The sequence below is a fragment of the Oncorhynchus gorbuscha genome, linkage group LG16 (assembly GCF_021184085.1).
Source record: "Oncorhynchus gorbuscha isolate QuinsamMale2020 ecotype Even-year linkage group LG16, OgorEven_v1.0, whole genome shotgun sequence".
In the NCBI taxonomy this organism is placed as follows: domain Eukaryota; kingdom Metazoa; phylum Chordata; class Actinopteri; order Salmoniformes; family Salmonidae; genus Oncorhynchus; species Oncorhynchus gorbuscha.
In genome coordinates this window covers 33,164,435-33,189,885 of record NC_060188.1, presented here as the reverse complement: position 1 = coordinate 33,189,885, position 25,451 = coordinate 33,164,435, and the positions used below count along the sequence as shown (strand labels likewise).

The 25,451-nt window shown below is 46.3% G+C and overlaps 1 protein-coding gene across 2 annotated transcripts in view; it reads right to left on the bottom strand.

Moving 5' to 3' along the window:
- Positions 1-10,640: 10,640 nt before the first annotated feature.
- The window catches only part of LOC123998723 (thyroid hormone receptor alpha), a 120,159-nt gene continuing 105,348 nt past the window's right edge, over positions 10,641-25,451 (bottom strand). For both annotated transcript variants that reach the window (XM_046303821.1, XM_046303822.1), the window contains 3 exons: positions 20,285-20,431; positions 19,352-19,610; positions 10,641-19,038 (listed from right to left, as the gene is read on the bottom strand). In XM_046303821.1, the coding sequence (XP_046159777.1) occupies positions 18,788-19,038; positions 19,352-19,610; positions 20,285-20,431 (657 nt within the window). In that variant the 3' untranslated portion in view covers positions 10,641-18,787. The remainder of the gene's footprint in view (positions 19,039-19,351; positions 19,611-20,284; positions 20,432-25,451) is intronic.

Below are 25,451 nucleotides of genomic sequence, written 5' to 3'. Positions count from 1 at the left end.
ATGAATTCTGAACACATTCTCAATGATGATTTGTGCCTCGTCTCCTTAGCGGAAGGAAGCTTAGCGAGGGGAATGAAATGTGCCGCCTTAGAGAACCTATCGACAACCGTAAGAATCACAGTCTTCCCCGCAGACGAAGGCAGACCGGTAATGAAGTCTGAGGCGATGTGAGACCATGGTCGAGAAGGAATGGGAAGCGGTCTGAGACGACCGGCAGGAGGAGAGTTACCTGACTTAGTCTGCGCGCAGTCCGAACAAGCAGCCACGAAACGGCGCGTGTCACGCTCCTGAGTAGGCCACCAAAACCGCTGGCGAATAGAAGCAAGTGTACCCCGAACGCCGGGGTGGCCAGCTAACTTGGCAGAGTGAGCCCACTGAAGAACAGCCAGACGAGTAGAAACAGGAACGAAAAGAAGGTTACTAGGACAAGCGCGCGGCGACGCAGTGTGAGTGAGTGCTTGCTTAACCTGTCTCTCAATTCCCCAGACAGTCAACCCGACAACACGCCCATCAGGAAGAATCCCCTCGGGATCGGTAGAAGCCACAGAAGAACTAAAGAGACGGGATAAGGCATCAGGCTTGGTGTTCTTATTACCCGGGCGATAAGAAATCACGAACTCGAAACGAGCGAAAAACAACGCCCAACGAGCTTGACGTGCATTAAGTCGTTTGGCAGAACGGATGTACTCAAGGTTCTTATGGTCAGTCCAAACGACAAAAGGAACGGTCGCCCCCTCCAACCACTGTCGCCATTCGCCTAGGGCTAAGCGGATGGCGAGCAGTTCGCGGTTACCCACATCATAGTTGCGTTCCGATGGCGACAGGCGATGAGAAAAATAAGCGCAAGGATGGACCTTATCGTCAGACTGGAAGCGCTGGGATAGAATGGCTCCCACGCCCACCTCTGAAGCGTCAACCTCGACAATGAATTGTTTAGTGACGTCAGGAGTAACAAGGATAGGAGCGGACGTAAAACGCTTCTTGAGGAGATCAAAAGCTCCCTGGGCGGAACCGGACCACTTAAAACACGTCTTGACAGAAGTAAGAGCTGTGAGAGGGGCAGCAACTTGACCGAAATTACGAATGAAACGCCGATAGAAATTAGCGAAACCTAGAAAGCGCTGCAACTCGACACGTGACCTTGGAACGGGCCAATCACTGACAGCCTGGACTTTAGCGGGATCCATCTGAATGCCTTCAGCGGAAATAACAGAACCGAGAAATGTGACAGAGGAGACATGAAAGGCGCACTTCTCAGCCTTCACGTAGAGACAATTCTCTAAAAGGCGTTGGAGTACACGTCGAACGTGCTGAACATGAATCTCGAGTGACGGTGAAAAAAATCAGGATATCGTCAAGGTAGACAAAAACAAAGATGTTCAGCATGTCTCTCAGTACATCATTAACTAATGCCTGAAAAACAGCTGGAGCATTAGCGAGACCGAACGGCAGAACCCGGTACTCAAAATGCCCTAACGGAGTGTTAAACGCCGTTTTCCACTCGTCCCCCTCTCTGATGCGCACGAGATGGTAAGCGTTACGAAGGTCCAACTTAGTAAAGAACCTGGCTCCCTGCAGAATCTCGAAGGCTGACGACATAAGGGGAAGCGGATAACGATTCTTAACCGTTATGTCATTCAGCCCTCGATAATCCACGCAGGGGCGCAGAGTACCGTCCTTCTTCTTAACAAAAAAACCCCCTGCTCCGGCGGGAGAGGAAGAAGGCACTACGGTGCCGGCGTCGAGAGAAACAGACAAATAATCCTCGAGAGCCTTACGTTCGGGAGCCGACAGAGAGTATAGTCTACCCCGAGGGGGAGTGGTCCCCGGAAGGAGATCAATACTACAATCATACGACCGGTGAGGAGGAAGGGAGTTGGCTCTGGACCGACTGAAGACCGTGCGCAGATCATGATATTCCTCCGGCACTCCTGTCAAATCACCAGGTTCCTCCTGAGAAGAGGGGACAGAAGAAACAGGAGGGATAGTAGACATTAAACACTTCACATGACAAGAAACGTTCCAGGATAGGATAGAATTACTAGACCAATTAATAGAAGGATTATGACATACTAGCCAGGGATGACCCAAAACAACAGGTGTAAAAGGTGAACGAAAAATCAAAAAGGAAATGGTCTCACTGTGGTTACCAGATACTGTGAGGGTTAAAGGTAGTGTCTCATATCTGATACTGGGGAGAAGACTACCATCTAAGGCGAACATGGGCGTGGGCTTCCCTAACTGTCTGAGAGGAATGTCATGTTTCCGAGCCCATGCTTCGTCCATAAAACAACCCTCAGCCCCAGAGTCTATCAAGGCACTGCATGAAGCAGCCGAACCGGTCCAGCGTAGATGGACCGACATGGTAGTACAGGATCTTGATGGAGAGACCTGAGTAGTAGCGCTCACCAGTAGCCCTCCGCTTACTGATGAGCTCTGGCTTTACTGGACATGAATTGACAAAATGTCCAGCAGAACCGCAATAGAGGCAAAGGCGGTTGGTGATCCTCCGTTCCCTCTCCTTAGTCGAGATGCGAATACCTCCCAGCTGCATGGGCTCAGTCTCTGAGTCGGAGGGAGGAGATGGTTGCGATGCGGAGAGGGGAACACCGTTAACGCGAGCTCTCTTCCACGAGCTCGGTGACGAAGATCTACCCGTCGTTCTATGCGGATGGCGAGTGCAATCAAAGAGTCCACACTGGAAGGAACCTCCCGGGAGAGAATCTCATCCTTAACCTCAGCGTGGAGTCCCTCCAGAAAACGAGCGAGCAACGCCGGCTCGTTCCAGTCACTAGAGGCAGCAAGAGTGCGAAACTCTATAGAGTAATCCGTTATGGATCGATCACCTTGACATAGGGAAGCCAGGGCCCTAGAAGCCTCCCTACCAAAAACTGAACGATCAAAAACCCGTATCATCTCCTCTTTAAAGTTCAGATAATTGTTAGAACACTCAGCCCTTGCCTCCCAGATAGCTGTGCCCCACTCTCGAGCCCGACCAGTAAGGAGTGAAATGACGTAAGCAATCCGAGCTCTCTCTCTTGAGTATGTGTTGGGTTGGAGAGAGAACACAATATCACACTGGGTGAGAAAGGAGCGGCACTCAGTGGGCTGCCCAGAGTAACATGGTGGGTTATTAACCCTAGGTTCCGGAGACTCGGAAGACCAGGAAGTAGCTGGTGGCACGAGACGAAGACTCTGAAACTGTCCTGAGAGGTCGGAAACCTGAGCGGCCAGGGTCTCAACGGCATGACGAGCAGCAGACAATTCCTGCTCGTGTCTGCCGAGCATTGCTCCCTGGATCTCGACGGCAGTGTTACGAGAATCCGTAGTCGCTGGGTCCATTCTTGGTCGGATCCTTCTGTTATGCTGGTGAATGAGGACCCAAAAGCGACTTAACGAAAACAGAGTCTTTATTCCAGTATATGACAAAAGTAATAATCCTGGATATATCAAGGAGAAAACAAAACAGGAAAAACTGAAATCCACTCGTAGTTGCGAGGACTGACTGGAGACTCGACCATAGACTGCAGGTTGCTTCGGGAAGGCACCGACCGTAGCAGACTAAGACACCTGCTCATACGCAGCATCTGAAGAAGATAAAACATGACAGGGCGAGACAAGGACACAGAACAGCGAACATCATACAAGGATCCGACAAGGACAGAAGCGGAAAACAGAGGGAGAAATAGTGGCTCTAATCAGAGCGCAAAATAGGGGACAGGTGTGAAAAGAGTAAATGAGGAACAGCTGGGAGCAGGATCGGAACGATAAGGAGAGAGAGCGAGAGAGGGAGAGAGGAAGAGAGGGATAGAAAGAGGGAAAGAACCTAATAAGACCAGCAGAGGGAAACGAATAGAAGGGAAGCACAGAGACAAGACATGATAACCAATGACAAAACATGACAAGAAACTGGAAATTTAGTTGAATTCAAATGCAGAATAGTCTCAACTTAGAAATAAATTAAATACATTTTGATGCAACATTTTATCCCGGTATGTGATGTAATATTTTATCCTTATTTGTTGCAATATTGCATCCTATTAGTTGATGCTATATTGTGTCCCGTTCTCTCTGACCTCTAGCCCCTCTCCCAGTCCCTCAGGTAAAGTGTATGTCTACTGCAGAGAGGGCTACAACCGCTCCCCGAAGCTGGTCATCACATACCTGATGCTGCGCCACAGGATGGACGTTCTCTCTGCCCAGTCCATGGTACGACTGAAGAGAGAGATCAACCCTAACGACGGCTTCATGCGGCAGCTGTGTCGCCTCAATGAGAAGCTGGCGGCCGAAGGAAAGTTCTAGAACCAATTCCAGTTTTGGCCGGAGGGGGTTTCTTTCCCTTGTACCTGTACCTTACAAGTATATACAAATAAACAGACATGTGAAAGTGTGTAGGTATTCAGGACATCTGAAAAGTATGTACCTGTAGATGTACACAGACACACACATTCACCGACTGCCATCCTTGTTTTGTAGGCTGGCTCAAGCATGACTTGTCCTTTGATTTCTATTCAGACAGGCATTGTATTCAAGTGGATCCTCGCACTCCGGAACAATGCTGCTACCATCCCTACAACTCCCCCTCCGTCTCTCTCCATCCAACCTTGACCCAATTCCTTCAGTCAGTCAGTCACACTGCCAGTCTTGTCTAGCCTCTGTGCTGTGTAGCTTCCATCTACTCGTCAAAGTGATTTCTAGCGAACCATTGAATGGTTATGTTGTCAGGTTTACTTTTCCTCCTGTTCCATCGAGTGTCTAAAAGAGAAATAGTTCTCATTTTGTTGTAGCATGTATTTTTTTTTGCACATTTATGAGAAACTGTGTGATGGTTAACATAGTGCGGCCTGCAGTCTTACTGAGATCATGCTATATTCTTATACACACACACACACACACACACACACACACACACACACACACACACACACACACACACACACACACACACACACACACACACACACACACACACACACACACACACACACACACACACACACACACACACACACACACTAAACTAAGACCCCTGGCCAATCGTTTGTATGACAGACAGAACAGATGGGATTGGACTATCATATGTGAGCTTCCCATTGCCGGTAAGACAGATCATGTGAAACACCAAATTAATGATCTAGCCAATTCACTGTATTCAGTTTTTTTTGATGTTCTACGATGTAAACACTGCAAGAATGGTAAACGCTACCAGATATTTGGTTACTTTTTAGTTAGAGACTTATGTAGTTAACCTATGTACTGTATATTCAAATGTACAATTTTGATGTCTTATTGTATGTAGGCAGTGAAATATGATTGAAGATACAAAAATAAATGCATTTCTTTTGTATCTGCACGTCATGGACGTGTTTTTCTCCATTACTGAATCTTTATGAAAAGTAAGTGCTGTGTACATATCGGTTCTTGTGGGCAGAGAAGAGCACTTTTCACTGACAAACACTGGTCCGTGCACTTTGTCCCAAACAAGGTCCTGTCATTGTTCTCTCGTTTCACGGTACAGCGCCATAGGGCTCTGGTCAACGAAATAGGGCGCCATTTGGGACAAGCCTAAAGATGAGCTTCCATCATATTGTCGTCACCCGTACTTTTCAAACATTGCAGATGAAGGGGAGGAGACGAGCAGAGGGCAGTAAGTAAATTAAGCAATTTGGGACATTCATCAGTTTGTCCTGGTGAGGGCGCTGTGGTAAGACCGTAAAAGAGCAGCTGCATATTATATCTCAGGTTTAATAGTTTGCGCCAACTGAACATAGTCAAACTGTTACTTAGCTGTTTTTGTTTAATTGCCTGTTTTGTTTGAAAGAAGAAACCAGAAATTACAGATAGTATTTCTTATGTAGTTTGATTGTGATATTTTCAAATTGTAATTCTTCAGTGAATACCAGGTATACTGACAATACTGAAACAGTTGTGGAGAGGTTCTGCTATTGACCAGCATGGGTATGGAGTCCACTATACCTTTATGAGAGCAGCGGAATATCAGGCTGGACAACATGTGGTGTTCTCGGTCTGTATCAACTGGTCTGGGGCTGGCTCTGCTGATACTCCTGTAATGCCTGCATACCATTAGGAATGGGATAGGATGAGGGTAACTGGACCTGTATTCAGCAAGCGTCTCAGAGTAGTGGTAGGTAACAACACATCCGCCACGCTGATCCTCAACACAGAGGCCCCTCAGGGGTCTGTGCTCAGCCCCCTCCTGTACTCCCTGTTCACTCATGACTGCACGGGCCAGGCACGACTCCAACACCATCGTTAAGTTTGCCGATGACACAACAGTGGTAGGCCTGATCACCGACAACGACGAGACAGCAAATAGGGAGGAGGTCAGAGACCTGGCAGTGTGGTGCCAAGACAACAACCTCTCCCTCAACGTGATTAAGACAAAGGAGATGATTGTGGACCACAGGAAAGAGGACCGAGCACACTCCCATTCTCATAGACGGGGCTGTAGTGGAGCCGGTTGAGAGCCTCAAGTTCCTTGGTGTCCACATCACCAACAGTCATCACCAACAGTCATCACCAATGACTGTCTGGAGTTGACTTTTACAACCCCCAGACAGTCAAAATCCCGATCACATCCAAGACCAACTGAAACCACATGCTCAATGTTATTCTTACCTGTAAAATCCCCTACTGTGCATGCGCTCCCTTATCCCTACACCAATGTTTCATTACCCAACAAGCATCAAACCACTGCTGAGAACTGAAATTCCTAATGACCTTCCACAGTTAGATCCACTTTTTAAACTATGTCGCTCACTGTTAATATTGCTTATTGCTCATTTGATGCACCCGTTTTCATATGTATAGATTCATGTTTGATGGCTTCTCATTCAGTTCAGTTTTAAAAACACACCAATGCCTTTCTTTCACACACTCCCTCCATCCTCCCCCCTCTTTCCTACAAATCCCCAACTTCTTCCTGACAAAGTCTTTAGTGAGTCTCTCATTAAACCTGGGGTGTGTGTGTGTGTGTGTGTGTGTGTGTGTGTGTGTGTGTGTGTGTGTGTGTGTGTGTGTGTGTGTGTGTGTGTGTGTGTGTGTGTGTGTGTGTGTGTGTGTGTGTGTGTGTGTGTGTGTGTGTTTCTGACAGGCAGGGTCAGTGTGGGTGTGCTCCCAGATGCCCCCCTTCTCCCTGTCCTCGCCTGAGCCTCAAAGTAGAGCTGAGGACACATCTAGGCTAGTGAATGAGAGGGTAATATGCTTATGTACAGTGGCGTGTATTCATGGCTACCAAGCGAAGAAGAATACAATCATTTAGCTTTCGTCTCTGTGTTGCACACGCTTTCTTCAATTCGCAAAGACACTCAATGTATCTCACAGGCGAAAGTGTCCAAGCGAGCAAAAACGGCGCCCCTCCGTCTCTCCACGTGTCGGCCATCTATCTGAAGCTCTCTGGTCCGAACGAGTATGACATTGTTGCCACCCCTAGCATTGAAGGCAAGGAAAGCCCACGAGCATTTAGCCTCCCTTGATAAAAAGAGTATAAAATCAGTGTTGAACTGAGCGAGAATTCACGCATAGAATTCACTGGCTTGTATGTGAAGCAGTAATTGTTTCAAAACATCTCCTGCCATGTCACTGATGCGTCATGAAACAGTGATGAAGGCATTGTCTTTATCCTGTTTTTGGCCTTTTCCCCCAGCATTGTTCCAGCCATATCCACGGCAGCAGGAAGAATTAAGTCCTCCACAATAGTATGGGGCTTGCCTGTCCTTGCCACTCGGTAGCTCACCATATAAGATGCTTCTAGCCCCTTCTTAATGTTATCTGTTGCTTTTATAAGCGTCTTACTACTCAAAAGTAATTCATTCTCGCTCCAAATATTCCTGTGGCTTATTTTTCACATGGGCATGTTTTGTTTCTAAATGCCTGCGCAAGGGTGAAGGTTTCATCGAGTCGTGAGGTAGTACTTTTGCACATATCACATACTGTGGCTGCAGAAAGGCACTACACCCAATATAAGTGATCCCCAAATCAATGTAATTCTCATCATATTTGTGCCTCTCAGATGGTCCAACGTCCCTGTCTGTTGTTAGGTGCTTTCCCGGGTAAAGGGGGCAGTAGCTCTTCGGCTGCATCAGATTCACAACCGTCAGTGTCCATGCTAGCTGGGCTAACAACAAATGTAAAATTACTGATGCTAGCATTGGATGTGCTCGTGGAAGCAGAACAGCTTGTGTTGTCATCAGGTGCAGGTGTAGTACTGCTGGTAGTAGCAGTACTACCAGTAGAGCTGGTATGTGTCTCTATGGACACAAGCCTTTTTTAACCATTTATCCCTTTTCGAGCAAACAGAATGAGCAGCAGCTACGTTTGGCTACATGAGGACCGTTAGTGAAATTCCCGCGAGAGAGTAACGGTTAATGTGATTGATGTTAATTATTTGACTAGGCTACCTGCTTTTGACATTGTGTTATTTCAATGAACACTAGATTATTTTAGGCAGTGAAACGAGGCTCCACAGGCGAGAAAGAAGAAGAAAAAAAACTCACTCAAATGTATCACCCAGTTGGAAAAGGTAAATAACTGTTTGAAAATGTGATTTGTTTGTTACATCAACATAGCTCAGGCAGTAGGAAGCTCTCATCCATTTATATGCAGATGATAATCTTCTACTCAACTGGCCCCTCCCCGGATTTTGTGTTAAACGCTCTAAAACAAACTTTTTAGTGTCCAACAAGCTTTCTCTGCCCTTAAACTTGCTCTGAACACCTACAAAACAAAGGTCATGTGGTTTGGTAAGAAGAACGCCCCTCTCCCCACCGGTGTGATTATTACTTCTGATGGTTTAGAGCTTGAGGTAGTCACCTCATACAAATACTTGGGAGTATGGCTAGATGGCACACTGTCCTTCTTGGTTTCCTCTATCTTAACTGCTCCTCTTTCACCCCAGCTGCCAAATTAACCTCGACTCAGATTACCATCCAACCCATGCTAGATTATGGAGACGTAATTTATAGATCGGCAGGTAAAGGTGCTCTCGAGCGGCTAGATGTTCTTTACCATTCGGCCATCAGATTTGCCACCAATGTTCCTTATAGGACACGTCACTGCACTCTATACTCCTCTGTAAACTGGTCATCTCTGTATACCCGTCGCAAGACCCACTGGTTGTTGCTTATTTATAAAACCCTCTTAGGCCTCACTCCTCCCTATCCGAGATATCTACTGCAGCCCTCATCCTCCACATACAACACCCGTTCTGACAGTCACATTCTGTTAATGGTCCCCAAAGCACACACATCCCTGATTCTTTTCAGTTAGCGACTGGAACGAGCTGCAAAAACCCCTCAAGACTGTCCAGTTTATCTCCATCTCTTCATTCAAAGACTCGATCATGGACACTCTCCCTGACAGTTGTGGCTGCTTTGCGTGATGTATTGTTGTCTCTACCTTCTTGCCCTTTTGCTGTTGTCCGTGCCCAGCAAATGTGTGTACCCTGATTTGCGCTGCTACCATATTGTTGTCATGTGTTGCTACCATGTTTTTGTCATGTGTTGCAGCCATGCTATGTTGTCGTCTTAGGTCTCTATGTAGTGTTGTCTTGTCTCTCTTGTCGTGATGCATGTTTTGTCCTATATTTTTACTGAATTGATTTTTATTTCTAATCCCAGCCTTTTGGTTGGCCGTCATTCTAAATAAGAATGTGTTCTTAACCGACTTCCCTAGTTAAATACAGGTTCAATAAAAAATAAACTGGTCTGAAAATGTTGGAAACATGAACTTGCTTGACCTTGCTGTAGGTCTGTTACTGTTTGCCATCTGGCGTTGTGATAAAACAAAAAGTTGTGGTTGAATTCATTCTGCCACTGTGTCTTCTTATCGTCTCGGCCTTTAGGCCTACAGTATATATATATATCACGGTGACAAGGCATATGAATTAACATGTTGTAGAGCAAACAACACAATTATCACAACACATATGGCCTCGGCTCCCGCTACTGCTTATGTAACACCGTTTTGCGCGTGTGTGTGTGTGTGTGTGTAGAGGGGGTTGGGCGGTATAGTTGTATGACGTGTGAACGGCAGGCTATTTAGATTTGCAGAGTGAAGGAACTCGTGCTCGAATTAACCTGTGCGCAAACACTGTACTGATGCCATGGACACTTCACTTTACTCAAACACTGGTTTCATTTGAACTACAGTCTCATACAGTACCTGCAAGGTTAAGTGTGTGTTTGAGCACTAAGTAGTGTCCTTTTTAATGTAATGCAATTTGATGTGTGTGTGTGTGTATATGTGAGAGCGAAAGTGTGTGTGTGTGCGCTATTTTTGTGCCTTTGTGGTGCTGCAAGCACTCTCCTCTCCTGAGCAGAAAATTCTGTAATGGATGTCTGAGTGAGGCTGCCAGCCTGTGTGTGTGTGTGTCTGTGTGTGTGTGTTACTCTGTGAACTCAGATGTTTGCAATCTGTCTGATGTGGTGAGGAGCCGAGAGAGCAGCTCTGTTTGCACAGTGAACAAGGGCAGGGAGCGAGGTGGGAAAGACAGGCTGGTGATTGGTGGAGAGGAAGACTGCCTTTATGACGTCATCTCCTCCACAACAAATCTAAAGCAAACTCCCACAGAGTTCACAGTGCTGTACTTACTCAGGTTCAAGTTCAAAACAGAACCTGTATCAAGACAGAAATACATACTCTTTATTAGATAAATATATTGCGAATAGACTAGCCCCAACTACCATACAAATATATCATTTTAAAACAATGAACACAATCTCAAAACCCTTTTTTTTTTTTACAACTGTGCTGGTTGATTGTTTGGACCAGTCAGCCCAACACATATCGGACATAAGATAATACCCTCCATCAATAGAACATATGCAACGTGAACAGAATACTGGCTTGAGCAGCTGGTGACAGCAATCACATTAACTGAATTGTCGTGTGTGTTGGTGTCGTAGCAGTACACTGCTTGTACAATTCAATTTGATACTTAATTTAAAAAAACAAACATTTTTTTACATTTCAGTCTCTGACAAAACCCCTGAATTTTTATTTTGACTAAGAACCTTGGCACATTATAGCCACATGGGTTAACAACAGTAACGTTTAAATAACTGTAATACTTGTAGGACCTAGGCTGTGAAACCCTGATTACTGCATGATGTTGTGTTTCTGGGGGAGTCACACACTCCCCCAGAAACACAACAAATACGCAACCGCCGGTCTTGCGACCGGCATACAGATGACCAGTTTACAGAAGCACCCAGTGCTTTCACTTGAGCTAAAATTGCGGTTTTATAACCCGACAACCTACGGTCACATTCACTATCAAAACCTTTGTCTAAGGGAAAACCAAAATGAGAACTCTAATTAGAACAGCCATTCTATTAGGCTACCTCGATTTTTGAAACAGCATCTCCTGTTTTGTGCCCAGGCAGCCCAATTGCCTGGGACGTAGGAGTGCTGAACGTGCTGCAGCATCAACTGGTACATTTCCAAAATCAAATAATTATTCAACTAACCAAAATGAAACAAATAGTCCTGTTTGTACATAGGCCTAAATAAATACAATTATTCAAAATACTACACCAAAGAGGATAATGTAGCCACATAGGATCAATATCTTCTTTAAAAAAAATAGCTGTGAATTGCTTTAATCACAAGCGTAGCCGTGTGCTTAATATCAAACCGCTGGTTTTCAGCTGCTGTTTCCTGACAGCCGCAGCGTCACATTGGCCTTATATTTCAGAACAGTTTTGAAATCAAATGGTTATGGCTGAAAAGAGAAGAGACTAAAATCGGTCTGTAGTTAGGCTACCAATATTGAGAGACCAGCGGAGCGCATCTGCCATTAACCGTGAGTGAAGCTATTCCCAGAAGCCCAGCCCAGGATTCACTAACTTCATCATTGGGGAGTTTGTGCCTCTGAATTATGACATTTAAAAAATATTTTGATTCTTTGTATATTTCCTATGCTGCCTTGATTGTGTAATTGCTCGTCATGCAGGGCTGCCTTGGAAAAGACACCTTGTTCTCAAAATGGGACTCCACACTGCCTAAATAAATGACACCAATAACATGTCAATTGAAGCAGATTTTCCTGATCCCGAACCCCCGGCCTTTCATGATCACTTAGGTGAAAACAAAATCCTTTGTTCCCGGTCAGTAGACTCAAAATTCAAAAAGGCACTCGCACATCTGAGCTATCTTTGTTGGAGGTGCATGGCAACGATTTAATAAGATGAGAGGAAAACATTTTTTTTTTGACCGCACACGGCTCTTTATTTATTAAGCTTTTACGTATCGACCTTCGTCAGAGGTGACAAATGCCTCGAGGCCTATAAGTAAAGCTTAATAAAGAGCAGTGATACCAGGAAGTGCAGTGATACCAGGAAGTGCAGTGATACCAGGAAGAGCAGTGATACCAGGAAGAGCAGTGTGCGGGTTTCCTCTTTTTCGTCACCCTGTCAGTAGACTGAAATCACAAGACTATGATTTATGTACGCAGGCTATTCAATTAGCACAGGCAGACCAATTCTTAACATAAACATTCAGATTGAATGCATATTTAACCATTGAAATTGGACATTTATGGACCAGGGTTTGGAGATCTGATACTGCATTGAGACAGAGTTTACTGCGTCAATATGACAAAAAGAGTATAAAAGTTGTTTACCCCAGTTTGAGCCAATCGCGACACTAGATTGATCAGCATTCAACACTGTCACAGCCACACCCACTTACCTCTCATCTGCCCAAGACAAGGCACAAACACAGACAGTCAAAGACGCGTGAAGGAACAATGGTTTGAGTCTAAATAATCATTTATTAAAGTGAAAAGGTCATCGTTTTCTTATATACCTGAGTTCAACCACCTCCTGCTGCTGCTTTCCACTCCACAATGACTGCATGTGAAAGTGTGCACCTGTGCATGGGTCTGTGTGCAGGCTCCAGTGGTCTTATTTTACTTGTCTTTTACGAGGATAAATTCTCTGAAAATAGATTGGCCTATACTTTAGATCGCCTGGCGTGTCTATACGTGATACCTTTGCTGATGGGACCTTCCAAATGCCCCTGTCACCATATTTCAGTCATGCCTTCTACGGTATCCAAAGTGACATTCAGAATGGACTTCCATTTTGGATCTACCTGGGGAATTTCAGGCATCATCGCTAATAATTAAGACTATTTGTCACCTTTTGGCGCGACATATGGCATGTTTGAATACAATGTGCTGGGGGGAAGGGGGGTGTATAAAAAGCCAGTGAAATCACATTTATGTCTAGGAGCAATGTAACAAGTGGTCACAACCACATCCCACAAACACAACATTCTGTAGCCTCCGTTCACCCCTCTACATAACATAGAGTCAGACCTGAGTGAATTTGTTAACACATCTACACAGTTTGTCTCATTGGAAATTGCAGGCGTTTTTCATTTTTAATCAGAACCAATATGCTGCATAAAAATGGTTCCCCCAATCCTGGTCCTTGAGTTGAGTATAGAAACCTCCCCATCCCTGGTCCTTGAGTTGAGTATAGAAACCTCCCCATCCCTGGTCCTTGAGTTGAGTATAGAAACCTCCCCATCCCTGGTCCTTGAGTTGAGTATAGAAACCTCCCCATCCCTGGTCCTTGAGTTGAGTATAGAAGCCTCCCCATCCCTGGTCCTTGAGTTGAGTATAGAAACCTCCCCATCCCATCTCCAAATCAGACATGCTCTACAGTACACCATTCAACTGGAGGGAAGAGCAGATAACTGTTCAACTGAAAAAACTCAAGAGGGTCATTCACTTGTCAGCAATAATAGGGGCAATACCCTTGCCAACCCAAAGACCAGGATTGAGAAAAACAGGAGTAGTTCATGGACTGCTCCCTCTGCCTATACAGTGTTCGCTCCCTGCTAACCCACAACCTCCCATTCTATATACCCTACTTGACTAATGGTTACCACTGGAAATGGACAGGAAATGGATGAGTTACCAGACTGCTTTCACTTATCTGGTCCTTTCAGATCAGTGTTCATGAAGGTAAGCTGAGAGAAGAGCAAGCACATAGTTAAATGGCCGATTTCAGAAAAATAATTGGCTCAAGAGCAGGTTGAGGAAGGGAAACGTACCCGAGTAAGAAACTGGACATTAACAACTTGACGTAAGTAAGTCACTTTTTAACAACACAAATAAAGAGCTCTGGGATGCCACCATCTCTCGATGTATGTTTTGTTGTTGTCAACCTATGAAACCAAAAACAATTGATTGGTGAGTGTCTGAGCGCAAGAGCCACTATCGCATTCTGCAGAGCAGCAATGTCTATATTATTTGTCTAGCGTTACAGGGGTACTGACATAGCCTGCCTCCAGACCAGTTTGTTCCATCTTGCCAACTGTGATAATGATAGGAGTTTACAAGACAACCTGATATGGGACCAGGCTTGGTTAGGCAGTAATGAGGGACATAAACAAGAGTTATAGACATAGATCTTGTTGAGCTACATTTAATACTGAGCCAGGACATAACATCCCAATACACACTATGTAGAGGGAACCTCACCTAAACATCTCCTGATCCTGTGAGTCTGAGCCTATTGGATTAAGTGGTTGTGAGAAACTGCATGATGTCAAAAGCCTAAAATACCGCTTGAATTTAAGATCGTGTCGTTTTATATACAGTTCCTGTCAAGAAGCTTCACACAAACGATGTGAGCGTACGATGCGGCGGCTGGCTATTCACGCATGTGAACCACAACTCATTTTCATTCCGTTTCCAACTTCATTGTCTGAGGTATGAACAGTTGTTTAAAAAAAAAAAAATTGGTTTCTGTTTGGTAATTTTTTGATTTTTTTTTCTTAAAAACATAATATTCCTGTTACATTAAGACAGACAGACGGGCAAATTCATGGGTGACGTTTCCCCCAAGCTCTCAACTAAAGGTCCTTTTTTACTTTAACCTATTAGATCAAGGTTAAGATTGGGTAGAGTATAAGCAGAACACAGATCAGTGTTTTAGGGGCGTCTTCCACCTGGAGCGAACAGTACAAACCAGCTGAGATCAAAGTGACGTTTCACGAAGACCTAGTCTGCGTCAGAAATAGGGGGTCATTTGGGACGCAGCCCCGACACTGCACAGATGTTCAGAAAGTGTCTACAGCTGTTTGATTTACACAGTAAAGCATCATATCAGTCAAGCGCCCACAACACAGACATTAACTTAGAAATTAAATCAAATGCTAAACAAACAATAATTATTTTCAAAAACAAAAAAACATTTATCCAAGTTGTCTTTTCTTTCCCTCCGTTTCTGGGCTTTCAGTCCTGAGTCTCTTTCTAAACAAACAAAAATCTTTATTGAGACCAATCTGTCAGACAAACAGCATTTCAACCCAGAAGTATGACATCACAAATATGCAGAACGACACTTATTAGTGCACAACATTTTCAGTCTGGGACTTCTCCATTTCATTTAGTCTTTTTTTATATATTTTTTTACAATCCTCACAACGACATATCATCCATGTACCTGGGCTTTCCGTTCCTCTCCAAGTTCTCAAAGTGCTACTTTTGGTTGGGGTTCGATTGGATATTCAGAGGGGAGCGAGACAACCATGTTGTGGGGAGGAAGGGGTTATGGGGAGGTTAAAGCGAGTGAGGGCAAAGCATGAGATTGGCATAATGGGGAGGGGGAGATTGGGGATAATTTCCTGGACCCAGATTAAGTCTAATCCTGGACTAAGAAGCATGTTCGATGGAGATTCTCCATTTAAAGAGGTGAATGGGTGTCAGGGTAGAGATGTGTTGAGTTCCAGAATGTACATGATATCCCTGGTTTAGTAGTGTGGTTAGTTAAGGTGGAGAATGGGAGGTGTGGGGGTAGCGTGGAAGGACATACCTAAGCTAACATTTGGTCGGTTGATTGTATCCACACTGTCCTGACACGAGGATGGCTAGCGAAAGCCTGAGGATCTATCTGCTGTGCTGGTGCGATTTATGGTGTCTGAAGGCAGTGTGCTCTTCGATGCTGGTGAGTCTGATTCTGTGTGAGATTGTCAGTAGTCTAGCGACCACTGGCTGTGTGGGAAAGCTCCCTTCTTCGACATGTTGTTAATCACGACCCCTCTGGGGAACATTTCCATGTCGTTCACAGCTAAAAAGCCAACCCCTTCTACACCTTATCCAAACCAACCATCTGGTCAAAGCCTGGCTCGTTCACAGTGAAATCAAAGAGTTGATTATCATTATGCTGCATATTGTTTTTATTTTTATGCATCCTTTATTTAAGTAGGAAAGTCACATTGAGGTCGGCATCTCTTTTTCAATCGCCGTGCACGTGTTTGAATAACATCCTATTTTCCATACAGTTAAGAGCTTCTAGGTTCCTTTAAATCCCCTTGTGGTAATACTGAGAGTGTGTGTGTGTGTGTGTGTGTGTGTTGTGACAGAATGTTAGGCACCGGGCTGAAGCTAGGGATTAGGGTAAGACCGCAGGAGAGGGGAGGTATTGTATTAGGAGCGGTGGTGATCTGGATTGTAATCGCAACACGGCGCATATATAGGGAAAATACAGGGGTAGACATCCCTTTAGTGCAAAACAAACAACTGTCAATGGCTTTGAAGGAGAGGAGGGGGACATGTAGAGAAAGCGCAGAGCTGGCTGGGTGTAGGATTGGATGTGTGGAGAGGACAGTCAGAGAATCATCTCAAAGGCTTTGTGGCTCTCTGGGGCCTTTTTCCATACTTTAGGAGAACGAGGGTTGCTACTGTGAACGGTGCTGTAAAAAGTACATTATATGGCAGGTTGCATTGGCTGGGCCACTCATTCTTGTCTCGTCTCTGGACCTGCCACATTGAGAACCAAGGGTATCCATCCACAGGTGAATACTACTGAATTGAGTTAGAGATTAGAGTAGGTTTGTTTACCACAATCACAACGATAACAACGTCTACAATAACAACGCTTTGGCCCATCCATCGAGCTCAGTTGGCTTCCAAGGTGTACGGTCTGTCTTTTCCAAAGAAAGAAAGTTTCCTCGGAGTTTGTCAGACACAGAATCTGTATTCCCGCCAGTGGGTTTGTTGTTTGTCTTGAACATAGATAGATGGGGGAATCCATTATGAGACTTGGGTCTTGTGTGGTAAAAATACTTCAAAATGAAAAGTGTAAAAGATAAAGACTGCTGTGCATGTTGATCTGCAGATTACTCCCATTTCATGGGGTCTTACTGAACAGGGTAGCAGGGGGACCAAACAGGTCCATATTGGCAACTGTGGAAGTATGTGTGTTTTGCACTCAGAGGGGCATCTACACTGACATGAGAGGCGAGGTAGAATCTGTCAGTTTGGAGGTGGGGCCTGTGGTGTAACCACCGGCGAGGTAAGTGACACCCGTCGCCGTCCCTCAACCAATCCCACATCAGAGGGGGCGGGAGTCCTGTGTGATGGGCAGGGCAACATAGGAGACACACACAGTCTGCAACCAGGAAGTGCAGTGCAATCCAAACAGGAGATGTAGTGGAGGTTTGGGACAGGTAGAGGTTTGGGACAGGTGGCATGACACAACCTAGGTGAGGATCAACTCACCTCGACTGTCATATGAGGTAAAAGAACAGCAAACTATTATTTTGTGTGTGTACACACAGAGAGAGGTATGTATAGATGAGAGGTACCCATATACACAGGCAGAAGGTTATGTTTACTGTATATATCCCCATATATATATGGTTAAAGAGGTATGGCTGTATTCAGGTAGACAAGTATGTATAGGATGAGGAGTACATGGAGGTAAACCAGTGGGTATATAATGCAGGTACAGAGGTATATGTGCATGCAGGTAGACCGGTGTACTGTATACATGCAGTAAGATAGGTATACAGTACTTGTATGTATGAGGGTAAAGGGTTGTGTAATATACATGATGGTACACTTGCACCTTTGCACAACAAATTGGATCCATTGTCATAAAGAGAGGTTTATGTGTCACTCTGTGTAAGGGGGGTACGTAAGGTACAGGGAGGTAGGTTCACAAGTACTCGCCTTGGCTAGGAGGAGTTTGGGCTGCACCTCAGGGGGTGGAAGGTGAAGTGTGGGGGAAGACTTGGTGACTGTCCCAGTGGAGGACGGTGAGGAGGCCGAAGAGGGGAGCAGGTTGGAGGGTGGAGGCTCTGATGGAAGCTCGATTGTGGGACAAAATACAGCAGCTATCTGACCTGCTCGAGTGACGGGCGGCTCTGAAAAGCTACGTCAGTCCCACGTATGAATATGTGTGTCTATAGCAGTGTGTGTGTTAGGTGAATGTAGTTGTACATCAGTGGCTTTATGTGTGAGGTTTGATTTTGTAAAGTGATTGTCTGTGAATGTACGCGTGTATATGTTTGTCTGCCTCTCAGAGCGATTGCCTTCCACTAACAGAGCTCCCCACCAGTACCGCTACCCCAACCAGACCTCGGGGGTTTGGGTTTGCATACATGTGCACCTGGTGTATAACAACACAGGAGCAGAACACCGCTCAGGGCTGCTAGCCTCTCTGTTAGATAGATGCACAGCGCAGTCAGAGAACCACACTTTAGAGGGGGGCCCCACACCCCAACTCAAAGTGGGGCCCAGCAGCCACAAGAGCCCCGAGTGCGGCCAGAAACGTATCATCAAAACGGCTACGCAAAAGAAAGCCTTTGGTTTTCTGAGACCTTTTTCTTGGTGACTATCCGTGTTGCTGGTGGTGGTGATATTGTGTTTCACAAAACAAAGAAAGCGGCCAATTTCTTTACCCCTTTTCTTTACCCCTAATAATTCCCCCCTCTCTCTTCCATCTCTTCCAGGTCAGAAGTCAGTTCATACTTCCTGGTCCTCGAAGACCTCCAGGAAGAGCGGAGGGAAGAGCTCGTTGGGACACTCCACCTTCATGTGGAGGAAGCGGCTGGCGTGGCACGCCCCGATCATCCTCAGGTCCGTCACCTTCATCAGCAACTTGGGCCAGAAGTGGGGAATGTTGTGCTTGCGGTGGTTGATGTAGTGCTCGAAGGCAAGCAGGTACGTCTCCTGGCACTTCTCGATCTTATCTACTGACGTCAGGCCCGAGCGATCTGAGAGGAACGCAAAAATACATACCTTTTAAAGACCAATAACAATACTAGAGAAATGGTAGATATTGAAGCTTGTTCATAAAATGTTACCAACATAGGGAGACCTTCAGTGTGTTCATACAGCTGTTCTTTGTTCATAAAGATGTTATGTCTGTTCTTAAAGTGATTATGTCTGTTCTTAAAGTGGTTATGATCCTGATGTCCTTCCATTGATTGACTGTTTTGTTTGTTCATAGAGCAGCTGTGTCTGTTCATTAAGATATTATGTCTGCTCATAGAGTTATAACCTTTCCACAGCCTCCTGGCCCCTCACCTGAGCTCATGAGGAGCACAGCCTGCAGCAGGGCCACCTCAGAGTCGTCCAGGTTAAACTGTGCCAGACTCTTGCCCAAATCAAAGATGGCGTCCGACACCACGCCCAGCCCGCCATTCTTCAGCTGCTCCCTCTTCACCGCCATCTCGCCGCTCAGGGTAAGCGTCTCGCTCTCTGGGTCATAGCGCACGGCGGCACGCAGGGACATGATCTCCATACAGCATCCTTTCAATAGGATGATCTGGTCCTCACAAGGCAGCTGGAGGGAGGAGAGGAGAGGGAGACTGTTAGAGTGTACACCAAATAAACACAATGATGTCATCCCATGGCAGTGAGGGGCCGGAGAGGAAACCTATAGTCAGCTGAGGTAGATTGCACTAAAGGTCAAGACACACACACAGAGAGAGATATACAGACATGCACACTGCAGTCCTCACAAGGCAACTATAGGGCACATGTACATTATACACACATACACAGCCTGGGAACACACTGAAAGATCCAGTTACTAAATATCCAGTAATTCCAGCAGCTACCACAACAACATTATTCCTCTGCTGGCCAGTGAGACTGCATTGATGTTTATTTGTAATGATAGTCCAGCTACAGATTACATAACTGGTAAATCACAATCGTTCGGGACTGTCTGTCAGGGACCGTGGATGAAGGTGAGTTCTGTGCACCATAGTCTGAGTACCGTGTGCATGCGCACGCGTGTGTGAGAGAAAGTGAGTGAGTGTGAAACAGCAGCATTATGTCCTCATTATATAGCAGATTGAGTCATATGCAGGAAGCAGTAGTGAATATACAGTATAACAAGCACGCACGCACGCAGGAACGAACAGACAGACACCATGACAATAAATTGTGCTGAAGGAGGAAAAAGAGGACACAGGAACTTACACACACACATGCACAGTGCTTTAAACCCACCTCTGAGAACATGGGTAGTTTTTTGGCAAAGTCGACGACGCGTGTGATGGCAGGGGTGATGATCTTGGTGAACTCGCTGAAGGCCTCCAGGTCTACCTTGTCTCCGTCTGGGGTGGGAACCCCGGGGGACTGACCTATATCCTCAGGCTGGGGAAACAAAGATGGTGTCTACTGAATAGTCCCACCGGGCAAACAGTCAGATCAACCAACATCCACATCTGGTTTGATATTTCATTTCGGTTGTTCACCAGACCTGGGTTCAAATGTATATGCATTTAAGTATTTTGTATTTATATACTTATTTTCTGTGTATTTGAGTATTTTCAAATAATGTGGCAGAAATAAACTACTTCTATTTGAAGTATGAAACTATTTTTAATTAGTAAGCTATTTATAGGAAATCATTTTAAAGAATTTTAAAATACTTGATTCCAAATATATTTTTTTCAAAAAAACCTAGGACCAAACAGACCTGGGTTCAAATGCATGGAGTATTTCATTATTTATACACGTGTACTTTCAAAAACATGTCAATACTTTCCAAGTGTATTTCCAAATACATTCCAATATTCCACTATCTGTATTTTCAAATATACAGTTCAAGTCAAAGGTTTGAACACCTACTCATTCAGGTTTGAACACCTACTCATTCAGGAGTTTATTATTTTTACTATTTTCTACATTGTAGAATAATTGTGAAGTCATCAAGGAGAAGGAGGAGTTCCCACATACAGGAGTTCCCACATACTTCTTGGCTGCTTTTCACTCTGCGTTCCAACTCATCCCAAACCATCTCAATTGGGTTGAGGTCGGTTGATTGTGAAGGCCAGGTCATCTGATGCAGCACTCCATCACTCTCTTTCTTGCTCAAATAGCCCTTACACAGCCTGGAGGTGTGTTGGGTCATTGTCCTGTTGAAAAACAAATGATAGTCCCTCTAAGGCCCAAACCAGATGGGATGGCGTATCACTGCAGAATGATGTGGTAGCCATGTTGGTTAAGTGTGCTTTGAATTCTAAATAAATCAGTGTCAACAGCAAAGCACTCCCACACCATCTCCATGCTTCAGATTTGGACTCCAGACCAAATTACAGATCTCCATTGCTCGTGTTTCTTGGCCCAAGCTAGTCTCATCTTCCTTTAGTAGTGATTTCTTCACAGAAATTTGACCATGAAGGCCTGATTCACGCATTCTCCTCTGAACAGTGTTTGTTGAGATGTGTCTGGTACTTGAACTCTGAAGCATTTATTTGGGCTGTAATTTCAGAGGCTAGTAACTCTAATGAACTTATCCACTGTAGCAGAGGTAACTCTGGGTCTTCCTTTCCTGTGGCTGTCCTCATGAGAGCCAGTTTCACCATAGCGCTTGATGGTTTTTGTGACTGCACTTGAAGAAACGCTCAAAGTTCTAGAAATTTCCCGCATTGACTGACCTTCATGTCTTAAAGTAATGATGGACGGTTGTTTCTTATTTGAGCGGTTCTTGCCATAATATGGACATGGTCTTTTACCAAATAGGGCTATCTTCTGTATACCACCCCTACCTTGTCACAACAACTGACTGCCTCAATCAAAGCCAAGAGTGTGCAAAACTGTCAAGGCAAAAGGCGGCTACTTTGAAGAATCTCAAATCTATTTTGATTTGTTTAACACTTTTTTGGTGACTGCATGATTCCATGTGTTATTTCATAGTTTGAGGTCTTCACTATTATTCTACAATGTAGAAAATAGTTTTAAAAAAAACCTGGAATGAGAAGGTGTGTCTAAATTTTTGACAGGTACTGTATGTATTCAAGTGCAGACTGTTTTGTCTGTGGTTGAGGTGATGCACTTAGGGGTTGAGGTGATGCACTTAGGGGTTGAGGTGATGCACTTAGGGGTTGAGGTGATGCACTTAGGGGTTGAGGTGATGCACTTAGGGGTTGAGGTGATGCACTTAGGGGTTGAGGTGATGCACTTAGGGGTTGAGGTGATGCACTTAGGGGTTGAGGTGATGCACTTAGGGGTTGAGGTGATGCACTTAGGGGTTGAGGTGATGCACTTAGGGGTTGAGGTGATGCACTTAGGGGTTGAGGTGATGCACTTAGGGGTTGAGGTGAGCACTTAGGGGTTGAGGTGATGCACTTAGGGGTTGAGGTGATGCACTTAGGGGTTGAGGTGATGCACTTAGGGGTTGAGGTGATGCACCGAGTGAGTGAGTGTGGTGATGCACCGAGTGAGTGAGTGAGTGAGTGAGTGAGTGAGTGAGTGTGGTGATGCACCGAGTGAATGAGTGAGTGAGTGTGGTGATGCACCGAGTGAGTGAGTGAGTGTGGTGATGCACCGAGTGAGTGAGTGAGTGAGTGAGTGAGTGAGTGTGGTGATGCACCGAGTGAGTGAGTAAGTGAGTGTGGTGACGCACCGAGTGAGTGAGTGAGTGAGTGTGGTGACGCACCGAGTGAGTGAGTAAGTGAGTGTGGTGACGCACCGAGTGAGTGAGTGAGTGAGTGAGTGAGTGTGGTGACGCACCGAGTGAGTGAGTGAGTGAGTGAGTGTGGTGACGCACCGAGTGAGTGAGTGAGTGTGGTGATGCACCGAGTGAGTGAGTGAGTGTGGTGACGCACCGAGTGAGTGAGTGAGTGTGGTGACGCAGTGAGTGAGTGAGTGAGTGTGGTGACGCACCGAGTGAGTGAGTGAGTGAGTGTGGTGATGCACCGAGTGAGTGAGTGAGTGAGTGTGGTGATGCACCGAGTGAGTGAGTGTGGTGATGTGAGTGAGTGTGGTGATGCACCGAGTGAGTGAGTGAGTGATGCACCGAGTGAGAGTGAGAGGTGAGTGTGTGGTGAGTGAGTGTGGTGATGCACCGAGTGAGTGAGTGAGTGTGGTGAGTGAGTGAGTGTGGTGATGCACCGAGTGAGTGAGTGAGTGTGGTGAGTGAGTGAGTGTGGTGATGCACCGAGTGAGTGAGTGAGTGTGGTGATGCACCGAGTGAGTGAGTGAGTGAGTGAGTGTGGTGATGCACCGAGTGAGTGAGTGAGTGTGGTGATGCACCGAGTGAGTGAGTGAGTGAGTGAGTGTGGTGATGCACCGAGTGAGTGAGTGAGTGTGGTGTTGCACCGAGTGAGTGAGTGAGTGTGGTGTTGCACCGAGTGAGTGAGTGAGTGTGGTGACGCACCGAGTGAGTGAGTGAGTGTGGTGACGCACCGAGTGAGTGAGTAAGTGAGTGTGGTGACGCACCGAGTGAGTGAGTGAGTGAGTGAGTGTGGTGACGCACCGAGTGAGTGAGTGAGTGTGGTGATGCACCGAGTGAGTGAGTGAGTGTGGTGACGCACCGAGTGAGTGAGTGAGTGAGTGAGTGAGTGTGGTGACGCACCGAGTGAGTGAGTGAGTGAGTGTGGTGACGCACCGAGTGAGTGAGTGAGTGTGGTGACGCACCGAGTGAGTGAGTGTGGTGACGCACCGAGTGAGTGAGTGTGGTGATGCACCGAGTGAGTGAGTGTGGTGATGCACCGAGTGAGTGAGTGTGGTGATGCACCGAGTGAGTGAGTGTGGTGATGCACCGAGTGAGTGAGTGAGTGTGGTGATGCACCGAGTGAGTGAGTGAGTGAGGTACCGAGTGAGTGAGTGAGTGTGGTGAGTGAGTGAGTGTGGTGATGCACCGAGTGAGTGAGTGAGTGTGGTGAGTGAGTGAGTGTGGTGATGCACCGAGTGAGTGAGTGAGTGAGTGTGGTGATGCACCGAGTGAGTGAGTGAGTGTGGTGATGCACCGAGTGAGTGAGTGAGTGTGGTGATGCACCGAGTGAGTGAGTGAGTGAGTGAGTGTGGTGATGCACCGAGTGAGTGAGTGAGTGTGGTGTTGCACCGAGTGAGTGAGTGAGTGTGGTGTTGCACCGAGTGAGTGAGTGAGTGTGGTGTTGCACCGAGTGAGTGAGTGAGTGTGGTGATGCACCGAGTGAGTGAGTGAGTGAGGTACCGAGTGAGTGAGTGAGTGTGGTGAGTGAGTGAGTGTGGTGATGCACCGAGTGAGTGAGTGAGTGTGGTGAGTGAGTGAGTGTGGTGATGCACCGAGTGAGTGAGTGAGTGTGGTGAGTGAGTGAGTGTGGTGACGCACCGAGTGAGTGAGTGAGTGAGTGTGGTGACGCACCGAGTGAGTGAGTGAGTGTGGTGACGCACCGAGTGAGTGAGTGTGGTGACGCACCGAGTGAGTGAGTGTGGTGACGCACCGAGTGAGTGAGTGTGGTGACGCACCGAGTGAGTGAGTGTGGTGATGCACCGAGTGAGTGAGTGTGGTGATGCACCGAGTGAGTGAGTGTGGTGATGCACCGAGTGAGTGAGTGTGGTGATGCACCGAGTGAGTGAGTGAGTGTGGTGATGCACCGAGTGAGTGAGTGAGTGAGGTACCGAGTGAGTGAGTGAGTGTGGTGAGTGAGTGAGTGTGGTGATGCACCGAGTGAGTGAGTGAGTGTGGTGAGTGAGTGAGTGTGGTGATGCACCGAGTGAGTGAGTGAGTGAGTGAGTGTGGTGTTGCACCGAGTGAGTGAGTGAGTGTGGTGTTGCACCGAGTGAGTGAGTGAGTGTGGTGATGCACCGAGTGAGTGAGTGAGTGTGGTGATGCACCGAGTGAGTGAGTGAGTGAGTGTAGTGATGCACCGAGTGAGTGAGTGAGTGTGGTGATGCACTGAGTGAGTGAGTGAGTGAGGTGATGTACCGAGTGAGTGAGTGAGTGAGTGAGTGAGTGAGGTGATGCACCGAGTGAGTGAGTGAGTGAGTGAGTGAGTGAGGTGATGCACCGAGTGAGTGAGTGTGGTGATGCACCGAGTGAGTGAGTGTGGTGATGCACCGAGTGAGTGAGTGTGGTGATGCACCGAGTGAGTGAGTGAGTGAGTGAGTGAGTGTGGTGATGCACCGAGTGAGTGAGTGAGTGAGTGTGGTGATGCACCGAGTGAGTGAGTGAGTGAGTGAGTGAGGTGATGCACCGAGTGAGTGAGTGAGTGAGTGAGTGAGTGAGGTGATGCACCGAGTGAGTGAGTGAGTGAGTGAGTGAGGTGATGCACCGAGTGAGTGAGTGAGTGAGTGTGGTGATGCACCGAGTGAGTGAGTGTGGTGATGCACCGAGTGAGTGAGTGTGGTGATGCACCGAGTGAGTGAGTGAGTGAGTGTGGTGATGCACCGAGTGAGTGAGTGAGTG